The sequence below is a fragment of the Chinchilla lanigera genome, unplaced genomic scaffold, assembly GCF_000276665.1.
Source record: "Chinchilla lanigera isolate Chin_1 unplaced genomic scaffold, ChiLan1.0 scaffold00168, whole genome shotgun sequence".
Taxonomy (NCBI): domain Eukaryota; kingdom Metazoa; phylum Chordata; class Mammalia; order Rodentia; family Chinchillidae; genus Chinchilla; species Chinchilla lanigera.
The window spans coordinates 1,382,221-1,400,144 of NW_004955569.1; the positions used below are offsets into that span (position 1 = coordinate 1,382,221).

The window sequence follows — 17,924 nt, forward strand, 5'->3', positions numbered from 1 at the left end:
GTCAACTTTGTAGAATATCAATGATATTCAGTGATATCATAGTGACACAGATGGCATTCATATGAGTTACTCAATTTTATCTGGTTTGTTCCTGGGGAATATGACTAATAAGCATACGCCAGACTTTGTGTTATTCTCCTGATAGCCATAGATGTCTCCCTTGGGAGCTATTGTTTCTTCAAGGTTTTAAATATTAGCAACTGATCCAATGAGAAATAACTAAATGAAAGTGGTCAAAGAACTTTGTTTTTAACTGAGCTCATATAGTAGGCCCCTACAGAACAGACCAAACCAAAAAAAAAAAAAAAAAAAAAAATTCATGATAAATATCACCTAATCACATGTAAACCTCAGGAAAGCAGATCTAAAAAGAGACCAGTTCTTTCTTAAAACAAAGAATTTGATGTTGCCCTAGGCTGGGCAAAACCCCAGACATTTTCAGGAAGCCCGGTGAGTCTGGGCTCTGCCTCCCTGATCAGCATGCAAGGCAGGAAAAGCCTCAGACACCCTCTGGGGCCTCGGTGGCTACCTGCCACACCCATAGTGTGTGGGCCCAGGCTAGGCTGAACCCCAGACATCTTCAGAAAGCTTGGTGAGTGGCAGCTTTGCATCCCTGACCAGCATGCAAGGTAGGCAAAACCTCAGGTACACTCTGTGGCCTAGGAGGCTCCCCACCACACCCATAGTGTGTCTTTCGGGGCTGGGCCGAATGTCAGACACCTTTAGGAACCTGGTGAGCCACTCTGGTGCCCCCCCCACTAGGGTGTGAGGCACATGGATCCCTGGACAACTTCTGGGGCCTTGGTGGTCACTGCCAGAACAACTCACACTCCTCTGGTAGCTCAGCTGAAATCTAAGCATAGTCAGCAGCCTTGGGGAGCTCACCCTCACCCTTCCCCTTCCACTGTGGGAAGCAGGCTCTGTCCTGGGCAATATCTGAAGCCTCGGTGAACTTGACCTGCATCCCCCGCTACTCTTGTGGAAAGCTGGGCCAAACCCCAGACAGTCTCAGGAACGCTGGCCAACCTCCCCTACCCTTCCCACACACTCCTGGGAGCCAACTGAATGAAAGAAAGGTCGAGAGCATCTGGGACGCCACCTTGGCACCATTCACCAGCATAGGACCTACACTGAGCACTGGGGATCTTCAGACTCTTGCCCTGCCACTCACACACAATCAGGACAGTGAGACTGTACTACAGGGAGTCTCTGGTTCTTCAAAAATGACAAAATGAAGGAGCAAAATGCAATCCCAGACCTGTACACCACACAAAACAAGTCCAGAAGGCATCAACACAGAATAGCCTGGAAGCCATACACCTGAAATTTCTGAAATGATAGCAACTGAAGTAAAGAAACAACTCCATCAGGCCGCAGAAGACATCAGATCGGAAACAATGACTCAGGTGAGAAAAGAAATGACAACAGTAATGAAAGAAATGTCCAGCATATCCAAAATGACATGGACAAGAAAATAGAAGAGCATAGACAATTCATGAAACCTTTAGGGAACAATATAGAAAAGAACTAGAAGGTATGAAACAGATGCAAACAGATATCCAGTAACTTAAAAATTCCATTGAAAGCTTGCAAAGCCACCTGAATGAAGCTGAAGATAGACTTTCAGACCTTGAAGACAGCATTACCACTAATGAACGTGAAAGGAGGGATCTCTTAAAAGAGGCTATTTTTCTTCCAGTGAATTTGTTTGGCCCCTTTATCAAAGATTAGGTGGCTGAGTGTGTTTTTGGTTGTGGCTATTTCTTCCAGTCTGTTCCATTGATCCTCAGATCTGTTTTTTAGCCAGTACCAGGTTGATCTTATTACAGTAGCTTTGTAGTATAATTTCAGGTCAGGGATTGTGATTCCACCTGACTTGTCCTTGTTGCCCAGGATTGCTTTTGCTATTCTGGGTCTCTTCTGGTTCCAGATGAATTTAAGGCATGTTTTCTTGAGATCTGTGAGGTATGCTAATGATAGTTTAATGGGAATTGCTTTGAATCTGCACAGCAATTTTGGGAGGATGGCCATTTTCACAATGTTGATTCTTCCTATCCAGGAGCAAGGAATACTTTTCCATTTACTGAAATCTTCTTTGGTCTCTTTTTTTAGAGTACTTTAGTTTTCATTGAATAGATCTTTGATTTCTTTTGTTAGATTGATTCCTAAACATTTCAATTTCTTGGATATTATTGTGAAAGGTATGGTTTCCTTAATTTCTCTCTGTTTGTTGTTTATGTACAGGAATGCTATCAATTTTGGGGTGTTGACTTTGTACCCAGCTATACTGCTGAATTTGTTGATTAATTCAAGGAGTCTTCTTGTGGCGTTTTTGGGGTCTTCCATATAAAGTATCATGTCATCTGCAAATAGTGATAGTTTTACTTCTTCCTTTCATATTCTTATTCCTTTTATTTCTCTCTCTTGTCTAATTGCTGTGGCTAGTGTTTCCAGAACTACAATGAATAGGAGTGGTGATGATGGACATCCTTGTGTGGTTTCTGATTTTAGAATGAAAGCTTTCAGTTTTTGACCAGTTAGTATGGTGTTAACTGTTGGTCTCTCATAGATAGGTTTTATCAGATTAAGGCAATTATCATCTGTTTTAATTTTCTGTAGGGTTTTTTATCATGAAGGGGCATTGGACTTTGTCAAATACTTTTTCTGCATCTATTGAGACGATCATGTGATTTTTGTCTTTGGTTCTGTTGATATGGTGTATTACATTTATTGATTTGCATAAGTTGAACCATCCCTACATCCCTGAGATGAATTCCATTGGGTCATGGTGAATAATATTCTTGGTAATTTGTTCCATTCTGTTAGCCATTACCTTACTGATGATTTTTTCATGCATGTTCATTAGGAGATTGACTAGTATTTTGGTTGGGTTCTTCTCTCGTTTTGGAATCAGGGTTATACTTGAATATCATTGATTTCTTTTCTCTGTCAGGCATTTACGTTTTCCATGCTTTTTCTGAGCTCCTCTATTTTTATCTGTGTCTGCTTTAATGTCTTTCATTTTGATCATCATTTCTCTTTGCACCTTACAGATTATTTTCTTTTCTAGCCTCTTCCTTGTATTTTTTCACTCCTACTGCCCTCATTTCAGAATGTTCCAGTGGTTGGCTTCCAATTTCCTCTATTTCTTTGTGCTATGAACTTTCCCAGAGTTGGCTGGGCATTTGGGTTGCATTTTGCTTCTTCATCTTGTCATTTTTTAGTTTTTCTTTTGTGTTCTGTAGTTATGCTTGTAGTTTTCTCATATGAGACACTTTATCCCTGGTATCTAGATGCAGAGAAGAAAGCTGGGGAGTGAGGACTCCCTCTCAGTCTCTGGGTCACCTCTGTGTGAACATCATATGACCTGACCCTGGAGTACATTTAATACAGTTCATTTATGAAGAATCACTTCCAAAGAAAATAAAAAGTATTTTATTAGTTAAACTTTAATTCATTTATTTTTATCCATGGTTTTTATTTGAATCTTTTTGAAAACCAAACACATCTTGCATTACCCAAAGGGAGACTGTGACTTTTCCTAAGTCAGGTGACTTTGGAATTTTAGTCATCATCATCTAAAAATTTATATAGGCAGGTGTTGTTGTACACCCTTGAAATGCCAGCACTCAGGAGGTGGAGGCAGGAGAACTGCTGTGACTTCAAAGAAGTCTACATGAGTTTTTCTCTCTTTGTCTGTTACACAGTAATACAGAGCAGTATCAACAGTGTTGTCACAGCATTAAGCTACAGATAATAATAATAATAATAACTATGCTATTATTATTATTATTATAACAATAATAATGTAAATATGTGAAAGCCAATTTGCTAAATTTATCACCATGAAGGGCAAATGTACAACGAAGGAATAAATGTTTCACGTTAGGGAATTAAATCCTCATTCCTCTCCAGAAGGTCAGAGACCACACAGTTCTCTCCTCTCCTGGGCCACCTCAGGAGACCTGGTCCCCAGGCTCAGCTCCAGCACTATGTGGCACTCTAAACTCAGGGGAGCAGGGAAGAGAAACAGCTGAACTGGTCTCCGGAATACCACACAGAAGCCCTTGGTGTGCTCTTTCTGTGCACTAGGGCCTGCTCTTCCTCCAAGGAACTTCGTAATTAGCCTTATTTCCATTCCTCTCTCTCTCTTTTCCTCTCTCTCTCTCACACACACAAGTTCCCATAGACTTATGCATTTCATTTATGAAAAATACATTTAAATTGTAATACCCATATTTTCAAAAAAGTCATTTTTCTTTGTCAGAGCTCTCAATTTATTTATTGTGTTTCAGTACTTCTGCAATTACTGATCAGTCATCTGAGTATGACTTTCCATAAAATATGATATGATTTCATCAAAGTAAATAATGTCCCTCTCCTGGTAACAGTTTCCTGTGAATCAGAAATGCATTGACCAGAAGGAAGTTACTCACACTTCTTACTCCTTCATATTCATGGTTTCTGAAGGAAGAGCTGAGGTGATGTCCTCACACTGAGATCACTGCCTCTCTAAAGTGACCATGGGCCTCATGATCCAGTTCATCTTGCAAACCTAAGAAATCCTCGATCTTTTTATCCTTCTTTGCTTCTCACCTGAGACCAGCATAACACTGACCTGTCCTGTGTCTGGCATTTCCTGTCCCTGGTGTGATGTCCCATGTGCACTTACAACATCAGGCCAGGGTAGGCAAACTTCCAGTAACACACCATTACCTGGAATTCAGCCAGCTCTTCACAGTTGCCCATGTAATTTCTCCTTCCTGGTAGGTCCTTGAAATCACTGATACTTTCTTATGTGTATCCTGTTGTATCTTTTTTATGTCTTTTCAGTTTTAACGATGAACATTGATGTGTATTTTTTTTTTCACTTTGGTGGATCAGAAACTTCACTGTAGCAACAGGTTAAAGTTGACCTCTAAAGTTGTGTATGGCTCCTGCTCCAAACTCATAAGAAGCTAAAAACTCATTTATGGCATCCAGAAAAAGAAAAGGAAAAACCATTAAATTTATGATACTTTTTTAAAATTTCATTTTATTTTACTTTTGGTACCAGGAATTGAACTCAGGACTTTGAGCTTGCTAGGCAGGCGCTTATGCTGCTGAGCTACATCCCCAGCCCTGAAAACCCATTAAATTTGAATATCACCATGTTATATTTGACCCACAAGAGTTGTTATATTGCAGGGAGGTAGATCACCTTGCAAAATGGAGGACAGGAGGATCCAGCATCACTGGTGACATTTACTTCCCTGGTATAAAAATCACTAGAGGCACAAAGTGGAGGAAACCACGACATGGTGATGATGGATGGCTGGTTGACACCAGAGGACCACAGTGAGGGTGAGAGGCCCTTGGGTCACAAAACCTACAGATTCCCCCAGAGTCCTTCAGAGTCTAAATGTGCAGATCCAGACAGCCCCTCAGGTCTCTCACAGGAGGAAGGCAGGACTGATCAATTATAAATGTACCTAGTGTCCTCTCCAGACTCTTAGCAAAAAGGCTTTTGTTCTGGCTTGTATCTACATGTCCCCTAAAGCCTTATTTTCTCACAGATGGGGAGTTTCAAAGTTCACTATGCATGATACTTAGATTAATGGTGTGATGCTTGAATTAGAGGCTAGATAAGGGAAGGCACTTCCTGGGTTGGGTTGCACCACTCAGAATGCTGGTAGCCTGGATGGGGTGAAAGGAAGAGGGAGACTTGTTGCTGCTTGCCTCCTTCTACCTGCCCTGCCATGCCATGGACATTTTCACCTCTGTGATGCCCCTCCCCCATGCCATCTTGCTTTGAACCAGCTGGCTGTGGACTGGAACTTCTTTAAACTTTGAGCTAAAAAACACTTTCCTCCTTTAACTTTCATGTCAGGTGTTTTGTCTTTTCAACAACAATGGTAGCCAAGATAGCTTTCAAAGAAAACATTCATGGTGGATACTGAGTTATGTTGCCCATTTCAAAAATTTCATTTACTAATTTCAGAAATCCATGTGAATGTCACCTCTTCCAATACCCACATATCCTTATATAAATAATTTAAATGAAGTATAGGGAGAAATGGGCATGGCAGTCTCTTCTGCAAAATACTCTCTGTCTTTGTGCCTGCAAGACAGGAACAGAAGTTTTCTCCTCCCAAAATACAGTGATGTGACAGTCATATCACAGCTTTCTACATTTCCACTCAGTAATAGAGAAGATCGGACTTAGAAAAGGGTCAGCATCCTGAACCAATCAGAATCCCAGTGAGCAGACACCTTTAGCTTATCATTTGGCCCAAGACTGCAGTACTTGGGTTTATGACTCTGTCATCAAAGCAAACTTCCTTTACATTACATGGTAGCACATGTTAGAAACTCACCACTTTATCACCCTCACTTTTCCGTTGAGTCATAACACCCACATTCTCTGTTATTTTGCCTGGTCTGTGTTTGTCTCATATTCATGAAAATTCCACTGTTACTACTCTATGTTATCAAAGTTTCTTTTTTGTGTTGTTTTTTTGTTGTTGTTGTTGTTGTTGTTTGTATCTGAACCACTGTTTAGTGGAGTTCTGTCGTGGCTTATCTTCTCTTCTGTCCATTCATAATAAAACATGAGATTTTATGGGATCTGTTTCACCTTTGTTGCCTGCTACATGTTTATGGTCTGGTTTAAAATATGTATGCTGAAGGCCGATATCAAAGATCCAAGCCTGTATTCAATGCCCTGTAATCATAGAATCAGAAAGTAAGTGCTTCCAAAACACAGGACCTTGTTTGTACATTAGATTGTTGAATCATCATAAGGAATTTCTGAGGTACGTTTGGATTGTCCATGGTTTTTCTGATGAAAGCTGAAGCTAGATACATTTAATAACACCCCAAATTTACATAGCTAGAGAGAGACTAAAGTGCATATGTGTCTCTAGATTGGGTACTCAGACTCTGTCCTCTGGACTGTCTACTCTTCCTGAGAGATTTAATTCTCTAAGATACTATCCCTCCCCAGAGGGTTTCTCTGAACTCAATCTTTCTCCCTACCTCAATTAATTTCCCATAGGAAATCATTCACCATTTGATATTATGTTGTCCACAATCTCAATCTGCTGCCATATTTCCTTTACCAACACAGATGCTGTATCAGACTTAATGAATGGAAATAATTGCTTTCTTATCTAATCAAAACTATGAGTGTTCCAGTCTATTATTCTTTCCTGTATCACCGTATCACACATGGGATACTTAACAAAGGAAGGAAATACACACTTTACAATACTGAGACTGGAAAGTATAAGAGCATCACACAAAAAAATTAATGAGATCATTTTCTGCATGATATATTGTTGAATGTCAGGTAACTATGTGTGTAACAAAAAGCACAAGTGAGTACTGTTTTATAAGATGCCCACCCCAGTCATAAGTCCATCATTTTCCTTTAATAAGATCATTCCTTTCAGGAGAGGAATGAATTCATCTGCCCATCAACTATTTGGGGGTGTCATAGCTCAACAATGTTTTGTTAGATGTTCTGTTCCTAAAATGTAAACTATAGAGGGCATACTGAATTTCACATTGGGCTACTGATTTAAAATCTCTGATATGAGCCAGGAAGCAACCCACAGTGCATGGATGTCTACATTTGCCCTTGAGGGTCCATGCCCTAGACTCAGAAACCACAGTTCCAGTCAGTCTCCATTTATTGCTTTATTGTTGGTTACCTGATCAGGATCCAATTTTCACTATGCAACATTTTATTCATGTAAATGAAATGATTCTTAGTATATCACATGCCAAAAATAACATTGGTAACAGTGATAAACTGGTTGAAAGACCGAGGGTGTGCTGGCAGTGTTTTACTCATCATAGAGTCTTGTGTAGTAAACGGTTCTGCAGAGATTGAAGGACTCTGAGCATCCTTTCATGATAAGTGAATAGAATGTAATACCACTTTGTTTATTGTGGCATCTTTATTAGACTTTGGTAAACAAAAAATATTTTGTAGAAGAATATTTTAGGAAGTGTATTATTATATGGAGCATAATGGGAGAGAAGAACTGGAGTCAATTCTAGCACACATAACATGTCTCTCAGTACTCTCCACTGAATCATTTATCTGAAATTCAACCCTTTTCTGCCTCTCTTCGGTCCATCTCAGGCTCATTAGCCATGGCTCTTTAATCTTTCCTTTGTGCTCTGGTTTTTCTCCCTACCTCAATTAATTTCCCATAGGAAATCATTCAACATTTGATATTATGTTGTCCACAATCTACTCACACATTTATCCTTACCCCTATTATGAAGTGCATAGGTCTATGGTCATTGGCATTTGGATTGAAATGTTAAAATACAAAAAAAGGTTCTGCCTCATCTCTATCACCCCTGAAAACATGCTGAGATTCTAGCACAGTAAGTATTGTAGAATAAATAGTGGAGTGCTGTATTAAATGTGATAGCAGTTGAAAATACAGGGAAAAATTGTTTTGCTTGACAGAGTGAAGACACAGTACATGCTACATGATCTGTAAAACCTCTCTTGATGTGATCACATCCTGAATATTTCACAGTATGAAAAGTAGCACATAGCAAACATCACTATATAAATGTACAAAGCTGTCTCCACATTAATGCTGATGCCCACAACTAAAGACTCTGGAACATACACAAGGAAAAGACCACAACTCAGAGAAGCTGCCAGTCAGATGTGCTTTCAAGTGGGGGGCAAGAATTTCACTTTTTATGAAAGCCCATGTGTCAGATCACTTCCTAAACTGCCTTAGTTTTTATTGGTGTGGGTTAGGTGAGGTTGACCAAATGACTACTCTGATGTATGAGATGAGATTAAGTTCTATTTGGGATTTGAAGTATGCAAAGAAGCAAACACCTGAGTTGGTGGAAAAGGATAACATGTACTGAGACATTTTATTAGTTACTTTACTGTTGCTGGAAAACAATACCTGAAACCCACAAGTTAAAGAAGGAAAGATTTACTTTGTTTCACAGTTTCTAGAAGCTTTTGTCATGGCTCCAAGGGAGGGTGGAATAGAGGAGAGTCATCACAAAGGACAAAGTGATCATGGTATGGAAAGTCAGATACAAGGGCAGATAAAGAGAGGAGGAGAAGTATATACCTTTCAGGGCCACACCAACAATGACCCCCTCTTCTTACAGGCTTCACCTCCAAACATCATTTTCAGCTATAAGCGCATCAAAGGACCGGTCCACTGATAAGTATCACAGAACTGTGATCACATTGCCTCCCAAATGCCCTACCTATGAGCACCCCAGGCACTGGGGAACATCAAGATATAAACTATAACAGACATTGAAAATTTTTTTTCTTTGGCCAAATAATATCTGTCCTTTTTCCAGAAAAGAAATCTCATGGAAAATACTAGCTTAATTTTGAAGATCGTGTACAGATTTTCCATCAGTATCAATCATTAAATATTGTATAGCATGAACAAAGCAGAATGAGGTGTGTTAGCAGCCTCCATGCTGCTACTGCTCACCCACCTCCCCTCCACAGCTGAACCTGAGCTCTTGCTGCTGCTGCCATCTGGCCTCTGTGTACTTGAATTATCAAGAAAGGATGCAGACACAGCCAGTAATTTTTTTAATTGATCAGCAACTTGGAGACTCTCAGGCCTCCTACATATTTTTTCTTGTGTGAGAAAATATACATGTAGTATATTCAGTTTCCCCAGAATCCATTATCTGGGAAGGGTACACTCATCTGAAACATAGGGAGAGTAAAGCAAATGGCCCTCTTTTTCCACCTACAATCTGCCTTCAACATGAATTTGCTGAAACATTTTGCTGGACATCTACAGACACAAGGAGAATTATTTTTCTGTAAGACTTCATGTTCCCTCATGGTCTACATTCAGAAAATGTTTAATGATGTCCTCTGTCTGCGCTCAGCATACTCACATACCTTTGCTCCCAAATATTTTCTCTGCCATCAATATTGTTTTAACATTGCCTGGAAAATTCCTTTCTGTCATTGAAACTAGTACAAGTAAAGTGCCACCCCACTCACTAGACTAGTGAGAGTCACACACCCTTATTTTGTAATCTCACATTACATGCTAATTTCACATCTTGTCCTTTTAAAATTTTAAATTCGTCTTGTCCTTTTAAAAAATCTTTCATATTTCCACCACTATGAATTTCATAGTAACTTGATTTAGAAATACTATACATGCTGAGAAGCAGTAATGACTATAAATAAAGCACTCAGCTTCTCGTGTAGTTCAAGTTGAAAAATTCTTTCATGTTGAACATGACAGATTGTGATAAAATGTGACAAGGTTAGCCAAGTGTCCACAGATGTTTGGCAATGTTGAAATGCCATGCCAAGGAGTAAGAGAAGACATCTGGAAGTTATTATGTATAAATGAGATCTGAAACATGTGTACTTACGATTTGGGTATAAGAGTGACACGGACAATCAATTTACAGATAGAAGAGACAGCATGTGTATTTTGGGGTATACACAAATGGAAGGGTCATGATGTTATATTTTGTCAAGATATTGAAGATCATTAGAGAGTTTTCAAGATATTGAAGATTATTAGAGAGTTTTCCCAGAAATCATTCTCGTATACAACTTCACATCATTGTGGATGTTCTTCATGGGTTCTTCTGAGGTACCACATGGAAGCATAACTGGTAGCTAATATGGAGGATACAAAAGGACTTTAGGATTGTAAGCAAAATACTGTGCAAGATTTCAGGTGTCTATTGCCAGGGTTTGGTATTAAGCATGCTTTCATGGTCAGATGTCTGTATGTATTGGTAACATCTGCTTACATAGACAGTAGAGGGGAAAAGTCATTGCGATATGCAAAGAACTGTGGCAGTCAAGTTGAAATATGTGTACATGAAAGAAGTCTATTTAGAGTATTCATACTGAAAAACTCAATAGTACAGTTTTCTGAAGAAAGAATTGATGTTTTTGAAATGCTATTGATAACAAATATCTAACAGGAATTGTATTAACTTGTAGTTGTTGTTGTTGTTGTTGTCCCAGGTAAAAATTCCTGACATATAACATAAAAGATTATTTTGTCTCATAATTTCTGAGACTGCAGACTTGATTTGACCTCTTCTAATGCGGAAATAGCTTGTTAAATAGAAATAAAAGACACAGATACCAAAGTTAAGACACCCAGGATGCAGAGAGAAGGAAAACAGGTTAAGAGGAAGGGGTGAGGGTCCACATATGGTTCCTCTGGTCACATTGTTATGCCTCAGTGAGACACACCAAGAAGTATGCTTTACCAATATCCCATATATGTCTCAACCAAACGCATTATTAAGACACATGTATCACCTGATTGCATGTAGTATTTTTCTAGGAATATTAACATTGAAAGTTAAAGAATTTCAATCCATGATGAGTCATGACAGGACATGGGGAGCTTACAATCCTAAAGTCCTTTTGGATCCCAGTCTCATCACCAGGAAGTGAATCGCTTTTGTGGCTGTTTCAGCTATCTCTCTGGACTTCCTGCTAGGAAAATATGTTTTCTTCAGAATTCAAGTGTTTTTTATGACCATGGATAAACTGTGAAGGTTGTCTGAGGGAGGTAGAATGCTTGCTTTTCTTTCATCTTTACTCTTTTCAGATTATTGCTATCATGCAAGTCTAATCGCTTCATTTATAAGATAATTTTTTTCCTGTTAGCTACCATATATTCATTTTCATGGGCGAAAATGAGTAGATTGAGAGACAGTGTGAAAGTCTTGGCAATGAAATTGACCGCCTCATTCCTAACAGCAGGACCTCCCTTTATTACATTTAATCCTTACCTGGCCTGCCCTCATGACGTTTTCAGTCATCAGGGGATTAATTCTTCCACAGGACATTGACCCTGGAACCTTCTGAGCACATCTGTGACCCATTTTCAGGAAGAGTCCACTGAGTCCATTAAGAAACCTAGGGCAGCTCTGAAAAGCCAGAAGCAAAGCCCTTAAATGCAAGCATTCCTCAGGCGAGGTGAGATCAACATCTAAGGAAAGCTACTGGTCTGGAATTTCTTGGGTTACAACCTATCACTTCGTTTCACCCCTGCTCTTAGTAATCTGTTTCTCCCCTCACAATCATCTCAGCTCGATAGCAACAGAGCGATAGCCAATCCACGACAGCGCGGGCTGTCTGAACTATCCAATCAGGTGGGCCGAAGGAGGAGGGTACTTCCTGTGTCATGGCGCCGCAGTGAGCAAGTTGCGGAAAACTCCAGCTGACTACACCGCCCTGTTCTGTAATTTCTATTGGTTGCGAGCTGCATTCAGAGGATTCTGGAGACCCTCAAGCCACGCAATGGTGACGTTATGGGACGGGAGATGGAGATGGGATGGAACAGGGTGCCTTCCGAATGGAAGTGGTCAGAAACAGCTGTTGCCATCTATGTACAGCCTCCCTGCTTAACTTCAGACGCGAGGTCTTCCTAGTCTTGGGTGCTGCATCATCTGTAACATTTTCCCCTTTGCTCGGGGAGACAGTTCTGGGTCTCCAGCGTACAGACACTGTATTGTGAGAGTGTGTGACGCTGCTTTTTTGGCGGGGGGTGAGGGGTTGAGACAGGGTCTGTCTATGTAGTTCAGGCTGGGCCTGAACTCACTATGGAGCCCAGTCTGGCCTTGAACTCCCAGTAATCTTCCTGCCTCAGCTTCCCAACTTCTGGTTTTACAGGTGTGCGCCACTACACCCTGCTACACCCCCCACAATACCTTCTTGGTGGTTCCCAGGCACAGCTGTGTATCTCCACCGGTCAGTAGAGAGCAGTTTTGTTGTTTAGGAGAAATTCCTGACAGTCTGTTTGTTAAAGACACCCTGAGAAATGCTTTGAAGTGGGGAATCTACCGGGAGGAATACACGTGATATTGGTATGATTGGAAAGGGAAAGGGGAATGGTCTCTGAAATAATTGCCTCATAGTTATGGACTCTTTCTAGACATTGTTTTAAAAGTTGAAATAGCAAATGAGATGTTTACATAAAAGAAGTACTTGGGTCGCCAAGGCAGGAGGATCTTAGGAGTTTGAGGTCTGCCTGAACTGAGTAAATCCTCTTTTTAAAAATTTTTTTATTTATTTATTTTTTGTGCCGGCAATCAGAACTCAGGACCTTGCACTTGCCAGGCAGGTGCTTGTGCTGCTGAGCTGTATCCCCAGACCATGAACTGCATAGTGAAACCTTGTCTCTGTGTTTGATTAACTCATTGTTAGTTCTCTATTCACAGATTCAGTGGGCAAACTCAATATTGTAACCCACTGGATTGCTTCAAACAAAATTGCTTTTAAAATTTTACCTTATAAACATTTCTTATTCCTTCTGTATGTCAATTATATGCTATCTGGAACCTCCACGGGTTACCCAGCCTCTGAGCGTATTATTAGCATACAAAACACAATTTTCACTTGCGAGAATTCAGGCATCTTAGAAATTCTTAGGCCACAGTCTCTAAACTGTGGCCAAATAATTTAATATTGTATGTATATTTGCCTAGTTTCTGTAGCTTGACAGATCATGAAGAAAAGTCACAATTAATTTACTAGTATCCACCTAAATGGTCATTATGTACCCTGTAACACAGCTTCATATGGGTATCTTTAAGTGAAAGAAGTGATCACATCTGAGGAACATTTAATATTAGGGCAGTTAGAGGAAATTCTAAAATGCTATGTAATTTTGAAAGATGTTACTACATGGGTCAAATTAGTGTAGGAAAGTCAGCAAATAATTTTCAGAAAGTTAAACAAAACATGCAAATTTTTGGGCACAGCATCTTCTGACAAGATTCAACTAGAATACTGAGGGAATCAGCAGTGCATAGGAAAGAATGGGTAATTCACACTTGATTAATTGATCTGTACATTTTGTCATATGAAAAGTTTTCTGGCTTTTGTTTGCTTTTTTTAAAATTTCATTATCAGGGCTGAATCCAGGGCTTCATGCACGGTAGGCAAGTACTGTACTACTGTGCTGAAATCCCCAGTTATGCTTTCTGATAATGAATAATATCTCACAATATGTTCTACTTCATGTGTAAACTCAGAAGCAATGCAGTTTCACTTCTTCCTTAAAGATGTGCATTGAGAATCTTTGTCTCATTCAACTTATGAATGTTGGTTTGAAACAGGTGAACAACATGGGCATAGCAATAGGAAATTAAAGCAAATGCTTCCATCACTTTAAGAAGAGACCCTTGTTGAAATCCAAAGATATAGCAAAGTAATACCTCTCGTTGTATCTTGGGATGGACATAATGCTTGTTTTTGCCTGTAACAAAATGCACTGTGATGGGAGAAAGGAATCACAAGTGAAGATTGATTGGAGTTTTTGCATTCACCCAGATATGTGCTTTACTAATACCCTTGGCATCTCTCAAGCCAGTCAGGCTGATCATCAAGATGACCTGTTACAGGTCTCAATGGTAAAACATGCATTTTCTGAAATTAATGAGTGGAGGACAGGCTTTCAAACTGTGAGATGGAGTTTTCTATAGAGAGTTTGCTATGTTAAATACTTGGGTGACCCTGTCTCATCATAAGGAAGTCACTGAGGGTGCTGCTGCTTTTCAACAATCATTCTGGTACTCCTGGTGAGGAATGCCATTGGTATTCAGAATTCAGTTTTTTTTTGTGAGTTGAGTCAAGTAGATTGCCTGTCTGACACAATAGTAATGTTTCCTTTTCTTTCATCTTGATTCATTTTGGGTAATACTGTTAATGTAGTATGCCATTTTCTTCATTTATTAGATATTATATTTTCTTTTTAGCATTTTTTGTATTTTTTCTAAAATTAAGTAGAAAAATTTAAAAATAAAAAATAAAATGAATAAAATTAAGTAGATTAAGAGGTAAGGTGTGGGAAAAGCTAAACAGTGATGCCAGGTGCCTCATTTATATGTCTATCCTCTGACAACTTGAAACCTTTCCTTCTATTCTCTTTCAACTACCTTTGCCTGCAGTCTAGTTCTTCTTTGGGGATGGAGATTTTCTCCATGTGATGTAGCATCTAGAAGTGCAGGACTATACATGTGGATTCATTTTCAGGGACAACACTCAGGAAGAGTCTGTTGAGTTCAGTATAAGAAAACAGTGTCCACTCTGGACGTCTAGGAGAGAATTTAGCTTCAGGGTATTAAACTTCATTCTTAGTGAAATCCATATTTAGGCAGGAAACCTGTGTTGGGAAGGGTTTTTGGTTATAGTTTATCATTTGTGTTACTCTCAAACAGGTAGTGTATATTCCATAATCTATATTCTTTTTAGCTGAGAGGTCATGAAATGAGCAGAAGTGCACCAGAGAAGAAAGACTGGTTCTAGGCAAACTTTCCAATCAGGCACACTGTCCAGAATAAGGAATCTTCCTCCCTCAGGAACACAAGTTAGAAGCTCCTAATGTGTTACTGAAAGACACACTAGGTGACTTACACTGAATGGCTCTGTGAGATTTGCTAAATGCAGGTTAGATGGAAGGACCTTGAGAGACCCCTAAAACTGCAAATGCTGGGCTGGGGATGTAGCTCAGCAGCACAGCGCCTGCCTGGCAAGCATGAGGTCATGAGTTTGATTCTCAGTACCGGAAAAACAAACAAACAAACAAGCAAAAAAAAACCTGGAAATGCTGATGTGCAGGAACCAGTGACCTGAGACAGGAGTGGGCCAGTGGTGGAGGCATAAAGTCAGTTGGATGTAGAGAGAACCAGTTCGGCAGAACCTAGACCTATCTGCATCAACTGTGAAACCTTATTCCTGTAGTCAACTGCTACTTTTATGCCCTTGTTAACTTCTGAGTCTTTGGTTGAGGCAGAGGAACTGCCAGGCCGTCAGCATCCTGTGCTGTGCAAACAAGATGACTTAAGCATGTCAAAAGCACTGCCATGGGCAGCTCAGCATCTGCTGGATTACTTCTCATCATAATGAGCACTGACAGCTGGACAGTTTTGGTGGATCTGCAGGTTCATGTGTGATGTTTGTGTTTGAATGGCACTTTGCTGTCTTGTGTCCCCTGTCCCTTCTTCCAACAGAAGACCTTGTGTTATGGTTTATATCTAAAACATCCCCTACATACCTATTTTGTTTGGAACTTCATTGGATTCTGTGGACTTCACAGTTCTTGGTTGATTCGTCCATTGATAAGTTCACAAGTGCTTGTGCTATAAGGCAGTAGAGCCTCGTTGGAAGAAGTTCATTGGGACATGTGGAGGGAAAGTGTATTCTTTGCAGCTCTTACCATTTTTTGGTGCTTCTTGCTGCGGTGAGCTGAGCATATTTTTCCACCATGATGCTCCTCAAGTACCCTGTGTTGTCAAGTATTTTGTCCCAGTGACAGGAAGGTAACTAGGACACCTGGCAATGATGAATTGGACAAAAGTTTAGGATACAGAGCCTCGCACAAGAATGAGCTGGACACTGGCTCTAGGTGAAAGTATGTTAGAGAATATAAGCCTAATGCAGACTGAAATTTAGAAGAAATTTACATTAATAAATGTTATGATACCTCTAAGTTTACCTGATCATTCTTGAGGCAAAACTGCAGAGCCCAATATTTTGTCCTTATTTTGGGTTAAAATTTGGTGAAACTGGCCAGGCATGGTGGCTTAAGCCTATAATGCCAGGACTTGGAGGCTGAGGCAGGAGAATCCTTGCAAGTTCAAGACCAGCCTGGGCTACAAAGTGAGCTCAAGGACAGCCTGAACTGCATAGAGAGACCCTGTCTCAAAAAGACCAAAAAAAAAAAAAAAAAAAAATGGTGAAACAATTATGAAAGTGTAATGGTAAGGGTACTTTTTCAGCATACAGCATTTGCACTGTGTGTGTGTTTGTGTAAAACTGTTCATTGAACACAGCTCTGCTCTATGGTATATGTACCCATTTATGTAATTGTTACTACATTTTTAATTTGGGAACTGTGTCTTACTATTTGGTTAGACTAAGTTTTAGCATAGAACTCGTGATTTTAATTCAGTCTCCCAGTCTTTTGTTATTACAAATATGGGTTGTGAGCCCAGCTAGCATGGATTTTTTTTTATGTAAAAAAAGTAAAACAAGATTTCATAACAAAATGTTAGGAGAATAACAAGTTAATACATTGAGTATTGTTATCTTTAAAGTAGATAATCAGAATAAATAATATGGGCATAAAAATTCTCTAAATGATACTAGCACAAACATTTGTTTTCAATAAACTGAGGGAACAATTAGTATAACTATTTTGCATTTTGTTTTCTTTTTTCCTTTTCTCTTCCTTTCTTTCCCCTTTTCCCATCCTAGTTCCTTTTTCCTTTTGAAAAATTTATTTCCATTTCACAATATCTAAAGTACATTTTGGACCCCATTTACTCGTTCTGTTTCTCACATCAGAGTGACAATATGATGTTTACACATGTGAATCTGTTTTATTTCTTTTATAAATATGATCTCCTGTTGTATCCATTTGCCCATAAATGTCTCAAGTTTATTCTTCTTTATGGCTGAGTAGTAAGTACTCCATTGTGTAAAAAGACCACATCTTTTTTATCCATTCCTCAGTTGATGGGCATTTGGTTTGTTTCCAAGAATTAGCTACTACAAATTGTGCTGCTATAAACATGGGTGCGCATATATTGCTGTGGTATGATGTTTTTAATTCTTCTGGGAAGATACCTAGTAGGGGAATAGCTGAGTTGAATGAGACCTCTAATGCTAGATTTTTGAGTAATCTCCATTCTAATTCTGCAGTAATTGCACCAGTCTACACACCCACCAGTCACTTCATCATTTGGTATTGGTTGATTTCTTAATGCTAGCCATTCTTACTGGGGTAAGGTGGAATCTTAGTGTTGTTTTAATTTGCATTTCTTGAATGACTAATGATGTTGAACATTTTCTCATATATTTATTTGCCATTTGTATCTCCTTGTCTGAGAAGTGTGTATTCATCTCCGCTGCCCATTTT

The 17,924-nt window shown here is 39.5% G+C and overlaps 1 protein-coding gene across 1 annotated transcript in view; it reads left to right on the forward strand.

Annotated features, from left to right (window-relative positions):
• The first annotated feature begins 12,188 nt into the window (after positions 1 to 12,188).
• LOC102006839 (zinc finger protein 709-like) overlaps positions 12,189 to 17,924 on the forward strand; it is a 20,385-nt gene continuing 14,649 nt past the window's right edge. Inside the window, exon 1 of the mRNA XM_005413501.2 lies at positions 12,189 to 12,304. Within this exon, the coding sequence (XP_005413558.1) occupies positions 12,302 to 12,304 (3 nt within the window). The 5' untranslated portion in view covers positions 12,189 to 12,301. The remainder of the gene's footprint in view (positions 12,305 to 17,924) is intronic.